The sequence below is a fragment of the Paramormyrops kingsleyae genome, chromosome 14 (genome assembly GCF_048594095.1).
Source record: "Paramormyrops kingsleyae isolate MSU_618 chromosome 14, PKINGS_0.4, whole genome shotgun sequence".
In the NCBI taxonomy this organism is placed as follows: domain Eukaryota; kingdom Metazoa; phylum Chordata; class Actinopteri; order Osteoglossiformes; family Mormyridae; genus Paramormyrops; species Paramormyrops kingsleyae.
Genome location: NC_132810.1, coordinates 22,808,861 through 22,821,269, shown reverse-complemented (window position 1 = coordinate 22,821,269; position 12,409 = coordinate 22,808,861). Strand labels below are relative to the sequence as shown.

At 42.1% G+C, this 12,409-nt stretch overlaps 1 protein-coding gene across 1 annotated transcript; it reads right to left on the bottom strand.

The window, feature by feature from the left end:
* Positions 1-74: 74 nt before the first annotated feature.
* LOC111833478 (angiopoietin-2) lies at positions 75-11,684 on the bottom strand. Its single transcript, XM_023791775.2, has 7 exons — positions 11,340-11,684; positions 8,959-9,193; positions 6,956-7,093; positions 5,787-6,003; positions 3,854-4,049; positions 2,148-2,243; positions 75-262 (listed from the first exon to the last, which is right to left on the bottom strand). The coding sequence occupies exons 1-7, from the start codon at positions 11,682-11,684 to the stop codon at positions 191-193; spliced, it is 1,299 nt and encodes a 432-aa protein (XP_023647543.2). The 3' UTR covers positions 75-190.
* Positions 11,685-12,409: the final 725 nt, after the last annotated feature.

Below are 12,409 nucleotides of genomic sequence, written 5' to 3'. Positions count from 1 at the left end.
TTGCATTTGATGTTAATAGATACTGTTTTGCATCACAGAAATGCTTTCCCCAAACCTGTGCAGCATGCGATTGAGGCAGCCAATTTTTACTGCCAATCAACTTCTGAGTGGAATCGCAATGCTTGTTTTCGTGCCCTTCCAGTTGTAAAATGACATTAATTATCTCTGTTTTTCAAGCCAGGCACAGCTGTTAGCAGCCAAAGCGAGCTCCCCCCGGAATGAGCCGTGATTTCAAAGGGCACCCATTGGAGGAAACTGGAATCTGGAATCGGACAGGAAATGGTGGAAATGGTTTCTCTAGCAATCCGCCATCAGGCTCCAGCGTTGCTCCCTCTCAAATCTCACGTAAAGGGTTATCTAAGAAAATGCTTGAAATACTCATTCCAGGGTATTTGGGGAAACAATTTTTTCAATGTACTCATTGTGTGATGTTCTTATATATACTGTTTCTTCCTCTACTATTTCAGCAGTGCAAGCCTCTTTGAGGAGTTAGAGCAATTCTCAATTCAAGTTAATTAAAGGGTGACATAAAACTCTCTCTTCCTCTTTCTCCGCTGCAGATTTTGCCAGCAAAATGGGCCCACATTAAAAATTATCTACTGCAAATATTTATTTAGTATAAATATGTTGGCTGTTTAATATATCTTTATTCTGGTGTAAATTTAAGTAGCTCCACATTATTTTCCTTGTCCAAAAAAATCTCTGAAGCACAATTTGCATAAACAAAAAAACAGAATTAGCTTTGTGCATAGTAATATATAGTAATGTGAACATATGTAGCCTGTAATCAATCATAAGTAATGACATAACGTGCTCATTTCTCAATTATCCTACTTGCATTTTTTCCATTGTTTTTGTTTCTCCCATTATCCAGTAACGGTTTTCTTAAGGTTTTTGTATTTTATTTTAATATAATTTAGTAACCCATTTCAGAGAGCATATCGGTTACAGTTTTAGTTCTGCTTTGGAGAGCAAAAGCCAAGGTCACGTAAGGTACCAGTATAGGTCAGAAGGATCTGGTCCTTCACTCCTGAAAGCCCCCCGGGGTGATGTCAGGAGTAATGTCATGTCATACAGATAAAGCTGTGTGTCATTTCCCAGACTCCTCTGTGGTCTATCTATAGCTCTCCTCTCCTCTGATAGGATTGTGTCGAGCTGTTTGGGCAGCGGAAGATACGTTTATCTGGGCAGAAACGGACTGACAGCTGTGTTGTGGTAGCCTGCGCTTGGAGATAAGGGACTTGGCACTGTCCCAATCAACAGCAGAAAACTTTGTTGCCTTTTTCTCTACACTTAAGTAGACCTGGAAATAACATATTTTTCAAACTTGTGAGGCCAAGATATTTTCAGCATTACTTATCTTTACACATAATTTTTACTTATCAGATCTTGTGCAACTGTATTTTTTTCAATAAATTGCTCTAGTTTGTGAAACAAAACAGCTCACCAATATCACTCTGACACTTTTTCAGCATATATTAAATCCCTAAAAGTTTACTCTGAGAACATCTCTTGGCGTAACCTCTACAGCCCCAACAAGAGAGACAGCACAATAAACTATTTACAGAGATACAGTTTTCAACAGTCAACAATGCCTGCGAGAATATTACATAACATACATCATCAGCCATGTGAGTTAGATAATGTAGCACTCACAAGTAGTATGCAAAACTGTGTTCAGATGGAGACTATTCCATGCTGAACTGCCTTCAATTATATCTATCACCCTTTTATAAGTATTTAATTTTCATAATTTTTTTATATAACAGTAGTAGCTATTTATGTATGACACAGCTTTTCCAGCTTGGTTTTTCATTTTTGTTTTTTTTTTTCTTCAGAATTTTAAAGTCCATTAGCCTGCAGTTAGAAGCATTCAGCTGACAAATAAAAGACTTTAACTGCCGGCATTTTCTGGGCAAAATGTGAAATGTTTTCAGCTATTTTCACGGCAAATAGCAGCAGCTGTGTTCTCGTCCTCGGAATTATCAGCCAGGAAGTCGACGGATAAGTCCGGACTGTCGCAATGCCGTCGCAGTGACCTTGATTATTACGGTTGTCTTCGGTCATTACCGCCGAAGGGGGCGGTGCTTTGGTTGTCATGGAGACAGGCGTGTCCGGAAAGTGCGTGGGCGGATCATCATGCTTACCTTCTTGAGTGAATAGTAATCCGAGTCCTTCCACGTGTACCATACGATGCCATTTGGACCCAGCAGATTCTTTCCTTTGGCCGAGTAACGACCACCCTAATTGGTTAAAGACCAAAGACATTTTGTTCCAGTTTTAACATCATAAAATTTTACTGACTTCCTCATAGCCCACTCCAGTTCCTTGATATCATCTGTTCTGTTCCATTCAAACACTTCCTGTATGTGGCCCTTTGTTTTGGTTGATACGAAACATTCATACAGTTGATACAAAATTTCTCTAAAAAGCCCTAAAAATAATATTTCTCATGCTTGTTTCAAAAATCAAAACATATCCTATAACTAATTTGGCTTTATTTATAGCTCAATGTAAATAGTGATAAAATCATACATGACTTTTAGTGTAATATCCTGATCTGAGCTGTGAATACTCAATCCATTGCTTAATATGGGGGATATACACTCACCTAAAGGATTATTAGGAACACCATACTAATACGGTGTTTGACCCCCTTTCGCCTTCAGAACTGCCTTAATTCTATGTGGCATTGATTCAACAAGGTGCTGAAAGCATTCTTTAGAAATGTTGGCCCATATTGATAGGATAGCATCTTGCAGTTGATGGAGATTTGTGGGATGCACATCCAGGGCACGAAGCTCCCGTTCCACCACAACCCAAAGATGCTCTATTGGGTTGAGATCTGGTGACTGTGGGGGCCATTTTAGTACAGTGAACTCATTGTCATGTTCAAGAAACCAATTTGAAATGATTCGAGCTTTATGACATGGTGCATTATCCTGCTGGAAGTAGCCATCAGAGGATGGGTACATGATGGTCATAAAGGGATGGACATGGTCAGAAACAATGCTCAGGTAGACCGTGGCATTTAAAGGATGACCAATTGGCACTAAGGGGCCTAAAGTGTGCCAAGAAAACATCCCCCACACCATTACACCACCACCACCAGCCTGCACAGTGGTAACAAGGCATGATGGATCCATGTTCTCATTCTGTTTACGCCAAATTCTGACACTACCATTTGAATGTCTTAACAGAAATCGAGACTCATCAGACCAGGCAACATTTTTCCAGTCTTCAACTGTCCAATTTTGGTGAGCTCGTGCAAATTGTAGCCTCTTTTTCCTATTTGTAGTGGAGATGAGTGGTACCCGGTGGGGTCTTCTGCTGTTGTAGCCCATCCGCCTCAAGGTTGTGCGTGTTGTGGCTTCACAAATGCTTTGCTGCATACCTCGGTTGTAACGAGTGGTTATTTCAGTCAAAGTTGCTCTTCTATCAGCTTGAATCAGTCGGCCCATTCTCCTCTGACCTCTAGCATCAACAAGGCATTTTCGCCCACAGGACTGCCGCATACTGGATGTTTTTCCCTTTGCACACCATTCTTTGTAAACCCTAGAAATGGTTGTGCGTGAAAATCCCAGTAACTGAGCAGATTGTGAAATACTCAGACCGGCCCGTCTGGCACCAACAACCATGCCACGCTCAAAATTGCTTAAATCACCTTTCTTTCCCATTCTGACATTCAGTTTGGAGTTCAGGAGATTGACTTGACCAGGACCACACCCCTAAATGCATTGAAGCAACTGCCATGTGATTGGTTGATTAGATAATTGCATTAATGAGAAATTGAACAGGTGTTCCTAATAATCCTTTAGGTGAGTGTACATGGATTGTGGATACGCAGGTGTACCTTGTAGTACACCCCGTTGAGGTTGGCATAGAAGCAGTGATGGTACCACCAGCCAGCCTGCGCGATCTCAGCACATATGTTCCCCACGTCGGGAGTGCTGAAGCTTTGCTTGTCATGGTACCAGCTGAAGCTGTCCTCTATGGTGCCGCTGAAGCCACTCACGTGAAGGCGGTAGCGGCTCTCCTCATCATCCACGCTGCAGGGAGGGGGCAAAAGATAACAACCACTGTTTTGAATTACATACCCTTTGTTTGGGGGATAATGGGGGGCATTTGGACCATACAGAACCTCAGGCTATAAATTATATACCCATCTACCCAAGGACATAACTTTGGGTTGAGGTCACCCATTTAAGGGGGTCTGGGGGTTATATTGGCTGGCTTTGATTACTGGGGGGTTTACCACCCACCCACTCCATAATTTACACCCATCCATCCTGCATTTTTTCAATATTTTCACTTTCCTTGGTTAAACTTTTATTATGTCTCTGAAATAAAAATAATTAAACCATAATTTAATACTTAAGTTCTCTTCGTATTTGAATTAATTAAGACACTTCCTATTAATTTCTAAGCATTTTAAGTGCAATAATGTTTGTTTCTGAATTTTACTGTTCTGTTATGGGTACAAACAAGTCTTGTTTGATTTGGCTTGATTACAAGTCATGTGACTAGTCTGACGTCATTCAGGAGAGTCACCATCCATGCATTCTGTCTTTGTCCCACACAGTTTGATCCTAATCATTTTACTTTGATTTTAACATCTTGTTTTCTTTATAACAGTAGCTCTGTACAGGCATTTCTCGTGACAAATAAATTTGTCTTGCTGTCACATGCTCACACTTAGTTCCTTTTCTATTATGTCAGAAGCCACACCACCTGCAGTTCAGACCAGGTAATTCACCTGACGCTAAGCAGGTTTTGCCTTGGCCAGTACTTGGATGGGAGTCCAACTAGGAATGTTGGGTTGCTGCTATAAGAGGTGCTGGTGTAGCCAGCAGGTTAGCCCATCCAGTGCAGTGACAAGGACACTCTGCTGTACCAATGGTGCTATAGATGAGATGCAAAATTGGACCTGACTCTCTGAGGTCATAAACAATCCTGGTGCAGCTTTTAAATTAGTATAGGTGGTACCCCAACATTCTGCCTAAAATTGCCCACGGTGGCCCTTTCAAATCTGGCCTCCTAATCATCTCCTACATCTAACAGGTGAATTCTCTCCTGGCCCTTCACCACCTTAGGTACTGTGTGGTGAGCTGATTGGCTGCCATCCCATCATCCAGGTGGGTGATGCTCAGTGGGATTGGTTCAAACGGCTTCCCATTGCTCCTGTAAAGACCTTTATCTTGAAAAGCGCTATATAAATGTAACATTCATTCATACTAAGTCTACTAACTAATCTACCTGAACCCAGATACTCATCTGCAATCATCTTAAAAAGACTTATAATTTCTGTGGAATCCTGTACACCACTAGAAATACAGTAATTTCTCAAACTTTTATCAGACACATCTGGCAGCCAAATCAAAACCCTGGGAGCAGTTTGGGTTGTAATTGTAATTATTTGGCAATATCAGCAATGCTGTTCTATGCTGGCACTTTGCACCTTTGGAAAAGTGGTTAGTTGATACACTATAGGTAGATACAATAATAGGTTATGTGTATCAGGTACATGCATTAACACATAAAGGAGGGTTCCCCAGTCTGCAACACAGTCTGCAGATTTCCCTGCAGAAGTATACCTACTAAACCTGGCAATTAGCTGGTGAGCTGAATAAGATGTATTTGCGCAGGGAAATCTGCAAACTGTGTTGTGGACTGGCCATCCAGGACTGGAATTGGGGAAGCCTGACATAGAGTAAACAACATGCAGTTGTTTGCCCCCCCCCCCCCAAGTGCAAACAGCAAACTCTGCCAATGCAAGAAACCCTGACCGAAAGTTCTCGTAGAGGGCATGCTTGTGCTTGCTCTTCCAGTCTTCCAGATCAATACGCAGCTTGTAGTCTCCCTGGTTGGATATCTCGTGGATATGCTCATTGCCCAGCCAGAACTCTGTCTTCAGGTCCCCGAAACCTTCCCTGTACTCCTTCCAGCTGCGGTTGAAGTTTACTGAGCCATCCTGCCGTCGCTGGATCACTGTCCACCCACCACCTAGACAAGGAGATGCAATACAGAGATACCAATACAGATGCTCCACGAGTTACCATGGTCCATGTTATGATATTTTGACTTTTACGATGGGTAAATGTTTTTCACTTTCAAAATATTATTCAATAAATTACATGAGATATTCAGCACTTTATTATAAAACAGGTTTTGTGTTAATGATTTTGCCCAACTGTAGGGTAATGTAAGTGTTCTAAGCATGTTTAAGGTAGGCTAGGCTAGGCTATGATGTCTTTTAGGTTAGGTGTACTGTATTAAAATGCATTTTCACCTTACAATATTTTCACCTTACGATAGGTTTATCAGAATGTCACCCCATGGTAACCTGGGGGGAGGCTGTATATGGTACGGGAGCATACATTGAGAAATTCCACTGCTGGGATGCAGGCAGCACAAACACTTTACGAAGATACCACAGTGACACAGAGGATCATAGTTAAGCAACACATCAGAAAAATTTCAACACTTCTTTCATATTTTATATTTCAAGCTGACTCGAATACCATTTGTGGTCAGCTAATCCAGATTTGTTTGCCTCTTTTTCCATCTCAGATCACATCACAGTCGAGAAGTACGAGCTCTAGTCCACTGTTTCCCTGAGCCGACGATGCCTTTCCCTCAGGCTTTTAAGCCAACGCTACCTCAGCTAATTACTTACAGTATGAAACTCCAAATGTAGCAATCACCTTTCCCAGAATGCATCAAAACATCATCTTCTAGCCACTGTAAACAAACCAGGCCGGTTTAGCACTTTAGCATATTTTACATAATCCAACCCGATTTCAATATCATTTATATCCGTTACTCATTCAAGTGTTTTCTTTATTTTGGTAATCCACTGTATCTGACTGCTTGCACTGATTTATATATTTAGAATATATTGTGTTTGTAACAGTCTTAAATACAACAGACAAAAGACAGACAAAAAAATCCTTACCCTCAGTTTCCATGTCACAAAATACTTCAACTGGCACTGCCCTCAGTGAAGGGACCACAATATAGATTCCAGACCTGTGCACCCCATTGTAGTACAGGGAGGCACAGTCAATAGGGCAATTTCTCACATGCTGGACCTCTGTAAGAAAAATGCTGTTAGGGATCTTACAGACAGCACAGTTGTCTTTGAAATTCTATCAGTGCTTTAAACGTTTTTTTTTTTTTTTTAATAGTCAAATATCCATACATTTTGAGTAACCATTATAGATATTCACTATTTTTCAGGGAATAAAACAAGTCCGACATCATTGGCGTGACAATACAAATGGATAAACACATTTCAACCCTTAACATGTTGCAGCAATCAGAGCACACACAAACACAAAAGGTAAACTAAAAGAACAGACTTAACCAACAATCCCATCACAGGCACGAAGCATCAGTCCACAGTCCTCCAGTACTGTCTAGAGGCCTACAGTGTTGTCTATATTGACAGAGCTGAATAATACCACAAATATAGTCGTTTTGGAATTTCACTTGCTTGTGATGTGCTGAAGGTCTGTCAGACTCCATTTGCGTAATTAACTGCCAAACATCAGTATGAAAACTAAAACCCTTCTACCTTATTTTTTACAAGTGATCAGCCAGACTTTAAAAATTTCAACAAGACTGGAATGTAGGAAATAGTATCCAGACAGTCCTTTGGAAAATCTAGCTCCCTCTAGTGTATATTTTTAACAGGAACCAAGTACATAACATTTTACAGAGCTCTTATGCTACGTTCACACCGCGAGCGTCAAAGACTCCAGCCGTCGCTCCCGCCGCCCTGAACGCGACGCTAGCCAACGCCGGAGACGCTCTCTGACGTCATATAGTGGGCGGGGACAAGGCCGCTCAGAATGCCAGGCTCTGAGAACTTTTTAAAGGGGTCGCAAAACAAACAAACGTGTAGCTTATATCTTTGCACCGACTCCTGATAGGACATAATTTGTCAAATAAATATTGTTGTGAGCCAGTTATTTGCATTCCCACTTAAAATCAAGCGTTCTGGAGGGAAAATGTTACCTATAATAGTGTAGCGCTTCTTTTCAAATTTACCTTGGATCACAATGGATGATCGCCAAGTAGTTACTTGTGCTTTATGTTTCTTTAGTTAACATAAATAGTACTTAAAATGTTTCACGACAGTTCTACTAAAACACATAATTATGTTTTGACAAACACTAATGCTATAAATAGGTTTAACATTACCGACAATTTGCACTGTTTTCTCTGCTATGGCGCCAAAATTACTACTGATCTCCTTCCTTTTTCACAAAAAAATATATTATGCACTTCACCATCTCACCTAGAACACCGATTGTTTCGGACACTCTGGTCCATGCCTCATTTTTTTTTATTTATGTCCCTGTATGCAAACAGAGACACATCATATATAACTGGGTACCCGGCCAGAGCAATAATAAGTCTCTCCTCCATTGTGCCTAGGAACGGTTGGGTCGGAACAAAAGTTTACACGCTTATGTTCTGCGGCGCTCTCTTTAGCGGAGCATCTCTACATTCCCATTGGTTGCCGCCCAACCGCGTCACAGCTCATTACCATAAAGTTGACTGGATTCAACTTCTGTCTGACGCTCCCGCCGCCCAGATCGCAACGCGCCGCGCCGCTCCTCGACGCCTCCCGACGCTCCCTCCCATAGAGAATGAATGACTTCCGGTCGCTTTGACGCTCTCGCCGCTCGCAGTGTGAACGTAGCATTAGAATGCAATTCATGATGGTGCAAAAAAACATCAAACTGTGTGATTATATTACAGATTGTGTTTGATTTTGATATATATCTGTTTATAACGGGAAATGGTTTGCATTATGTTCAACTATAGTCTCTACAGGGGTTAACATCCATCTCATTCCTAATAACTGAAACTCTTGGAAAGGATCAGTTCACCCCCTCCCTCCGCCGCCCTCCCACACTGCGAAGACCCACGTTTTGACCAATCATCAACCTGGGTGGAGGGCTTCCTGGGTGCTGAGGAGGGGGCTGGTGCGGATGATGTTGACCATGCAGCCGGGGTTGCGCCGCACCTTCTCCACCAGCACGGAGAGGTTGCGTATCTGCATCTGCATGTCGTAGATGAGGGCACCGTGGATGTGCAGCAGAGTGCCGGCCTCTGTGTTCCGCTGCTCCAGGGCGTGGAACCTTTGCCCCAGAGACAGGTTGAGGCCGTTCTTATCTTCATTCTGCCAGCAGGAAGACAGTGGCGGTAGAGTTAGAGTCATTATAAGCATTACAAGCCAGGGGTTGGGAGCCCAGCATCTGCTGGGGTGATGTACTACATCTGCTGCCATTCCATTTATCTTCATAACGCCAACACCTAAGAGAGATGGCTAAATTAGTTCGATATTTAGTTCAGTCAGGAACTCAAGCACTTAGGTAGAAGGAAAACAGCATATACACCGGCCCCAGGGGACCGGATTTCCAGGTCATTTATACAACAGATATTAAAGGCCCAGTTTTATGCAAGAGTTCAAGATGTGGACGAAGCACAGCTCTGGAATTCTGAAAAGTGCTGTTTAAATGATCATCAACAAGTAACACTGTGAGTGATTAACTAGCAATAAACCTAAATAGCAAGTTTTTGAGGTAAACAGGCTATACAGTACATAAGGACCAATATGAATCAGGCTACAGCAGCTTCTAAGTAAATTAAGGGTTAATAAGCAAATTACCCATTCATCCTCCAACCACTTAGCTAGGTCAGGTTGCCTGGAGCCTATTCCTGGCAGCGAGGTAGGGCTGTACCCTGGGAGGGATGTTACTCTGTCACAGGGCGCACGCACAGTAATGCACCATGGGCAACACAGAGATGCCAACTAACCTATGCTGCATGTCTTTGAAGTGGAAGTGGAAAACAGCACAACAGAGAGAAAATGGAGGATTCAGAAGGTGGGAAGAAACATTGATACCACAGTTCACTTATTATTATGATGATTATTATTATTATTATTATTATTCCTCCATCAATCTTCTGTACCTGCTTGTCCTATTCAGGGTTGTGGGGGTCCAGAGCCTATCCTGGAAGCTGCTATTATTATCTAATATTATTATTATTGTTGTTGTTGTTGTATCCCAGGAACCGCTGCAAAATAATACTTGTAGAACAAAGATAAGGATTGCATTGACTGAAGGAGTCACACACATCCTCAAAAAGGAAGCAATATGTTTCGATATACCTTTTATAAAAACAGACTATTGTGGTGCCATATTCTAAGGTATTTACAATAAATATTTTCAGATCGTTTAGAGGAGCTATACATTATATACATTGCGATTTCTCAGTTTGGTTCTTGAAGGGCCAGTTTGCAGATTTCCCAGCTCAAAGACACAATTTTCAGCTCACCAGCCAATTGCTGGGTTTATTAGTTTGTTTGAGCAGGGAAATCTGTAGACTGTGTTGCAGACTAGACCTCCACGACCGGTGATTGGGGAACCCTGATATACATTAAAAAATAACTTTTGTAGTATTTCCTTCATAATCATTGGGGGAAAAAACTAAAAAAGACCCTTGAGTTAATCATTTTCACATCCTGCTCTGTGCTTCCTCCAAGCTTCTGCAAATCTTTCAGTATGTCTCAGCACCTTCTCTAGCCAAAAAACCGTCACATTTTGGACACTTCGCTCTGCTATGTAGAGTTGATTGGTTGACATCACTTACTGTAAATAGTGGGCTACAGACATAGGCTGTTTCTCTTCTATGTCCTCTCTTATTTATCAAAGAAAATCTAAGTAGGAAGGATGACAGGTTCATTGTGAAAAACTCACGAACTCAGTGGAGACCGGCAGACAACGAAAGGTCGGCTTTCACCAAGCCAACGTGACTAATCCCCCAATTATCGCCGCGGCTTAGGTGGCCTTTACGGCCTGCCCGCTGCCCTGCTCAACACCGTGGAAAAAGGCTGCAAAAACAGCCATGTCGCAACCACTTGCTCCTGCCAGATGAATTCTCCAAACGTCATACCCGTAATTAATTTCACTCTCGAGTTTACCAGCAGCTTGGCATTTACAGTAGTGCTGTGTTGCTCATACCACTTATCCATCAGCTTTTCGTCATCATCTGTCTATCTGTGTTTGCCAGTTCCTTTATTTTTTTTCTATTGTTTTTGTTAATTTTGTTCAAGTTTAATTCCAATGACCCGTAATGTGCGTATAGGGCTTAACGACTTGGCACACTTGAACTGCGCATTTTAAAGATGTATTTTCCATGATTTCAATCAGTCTACCTTGCAGAAATGCCCTTTGATTGCCTTTTATTGTGATTGCTAATCCTTGCACTTCCCACGGCTTATTGCTTTCGTATGTGCCAAACGGACGCAAAGCTGGTTTCACCTGTAGCTCCAGGACGTTGATGCGATGCCGATGGTTGCGCAGCTCCTCCTGGAGCTCGGAGATTGTCTCCTTGAGGTCCGCCATCTGCTGTTTGCGCTCGTCGTTCTCGTGCAGCCAGTAGGAGACCTCGTCCGTGCAGCGGAACAGGTCCGGGCAGCGCCGGCCTTCCAGCTGCGGCACGGTGGCCACCAGCCGACACGTGCCGTTCGCCGTCGCGCGGCTGCTGTATTCACCGCACAGGCTCGCATGCGTGCCCTCGCGGATGCCCGTTTCGTTGCTGCCCGATGCCAGCCAAAGGCTCCACACTGTCACGAGGACGCGACCCTGCAGCAGCAGGACCGTCATCCTGCACGCGTCGAAGGTCACCGGCTTGTTCTCTGATGCCAGTAATGTGCAAATTTGCTTTACCCACACGGTGATACCAGCTCGAGATCTTTTTCCACTTCACAGCTTCGAGATTATCCAGTCAAGGAATACTTATTACCGAAATATCACATGGGGTTTCCTTGAAAATAAATAGAAATACATATAAAATAAATATTTTAAATAGAAAAATATTTAAAATAAAAATACATGTCTCAAAATAATTATTGTTAATTATTCACATCATGGATAGATGAACAATATAAAATATGATAATGGCAGTCATTTAAAAACCTCACATTCACTGAAGCAATTATAGATGTACGTGTTTGTAAGAGTAGCAAAGCGTTCTCTCGGTCACAAGCACACCACCTTGGTCACTAATCTATCTACATATCACACATTTCTATCTCTTATTTGACTTTAGTCTTTGTCTGCCCTGGCATGAAATACAAAATACAGCTTAATAACAGTTTAATGTAATGAGATAATTTCCATTGTCAAGTTTACTGACCCAACATAATGAAAGTGGATCCTCTTCTAGATGTTTTATATTGTACAGTCAGTAAAACCCTGGCGGTTCAACCCCCAAATACATTAGTTGCTAACTTAAATGCCTGACTAAGTTTGTTTCGGTGAACTCGTGGTAATTAAGGTGCACTTTAAAACCACACAGTCCACATTGTGCTGCAGTAACTTTCTGTCAT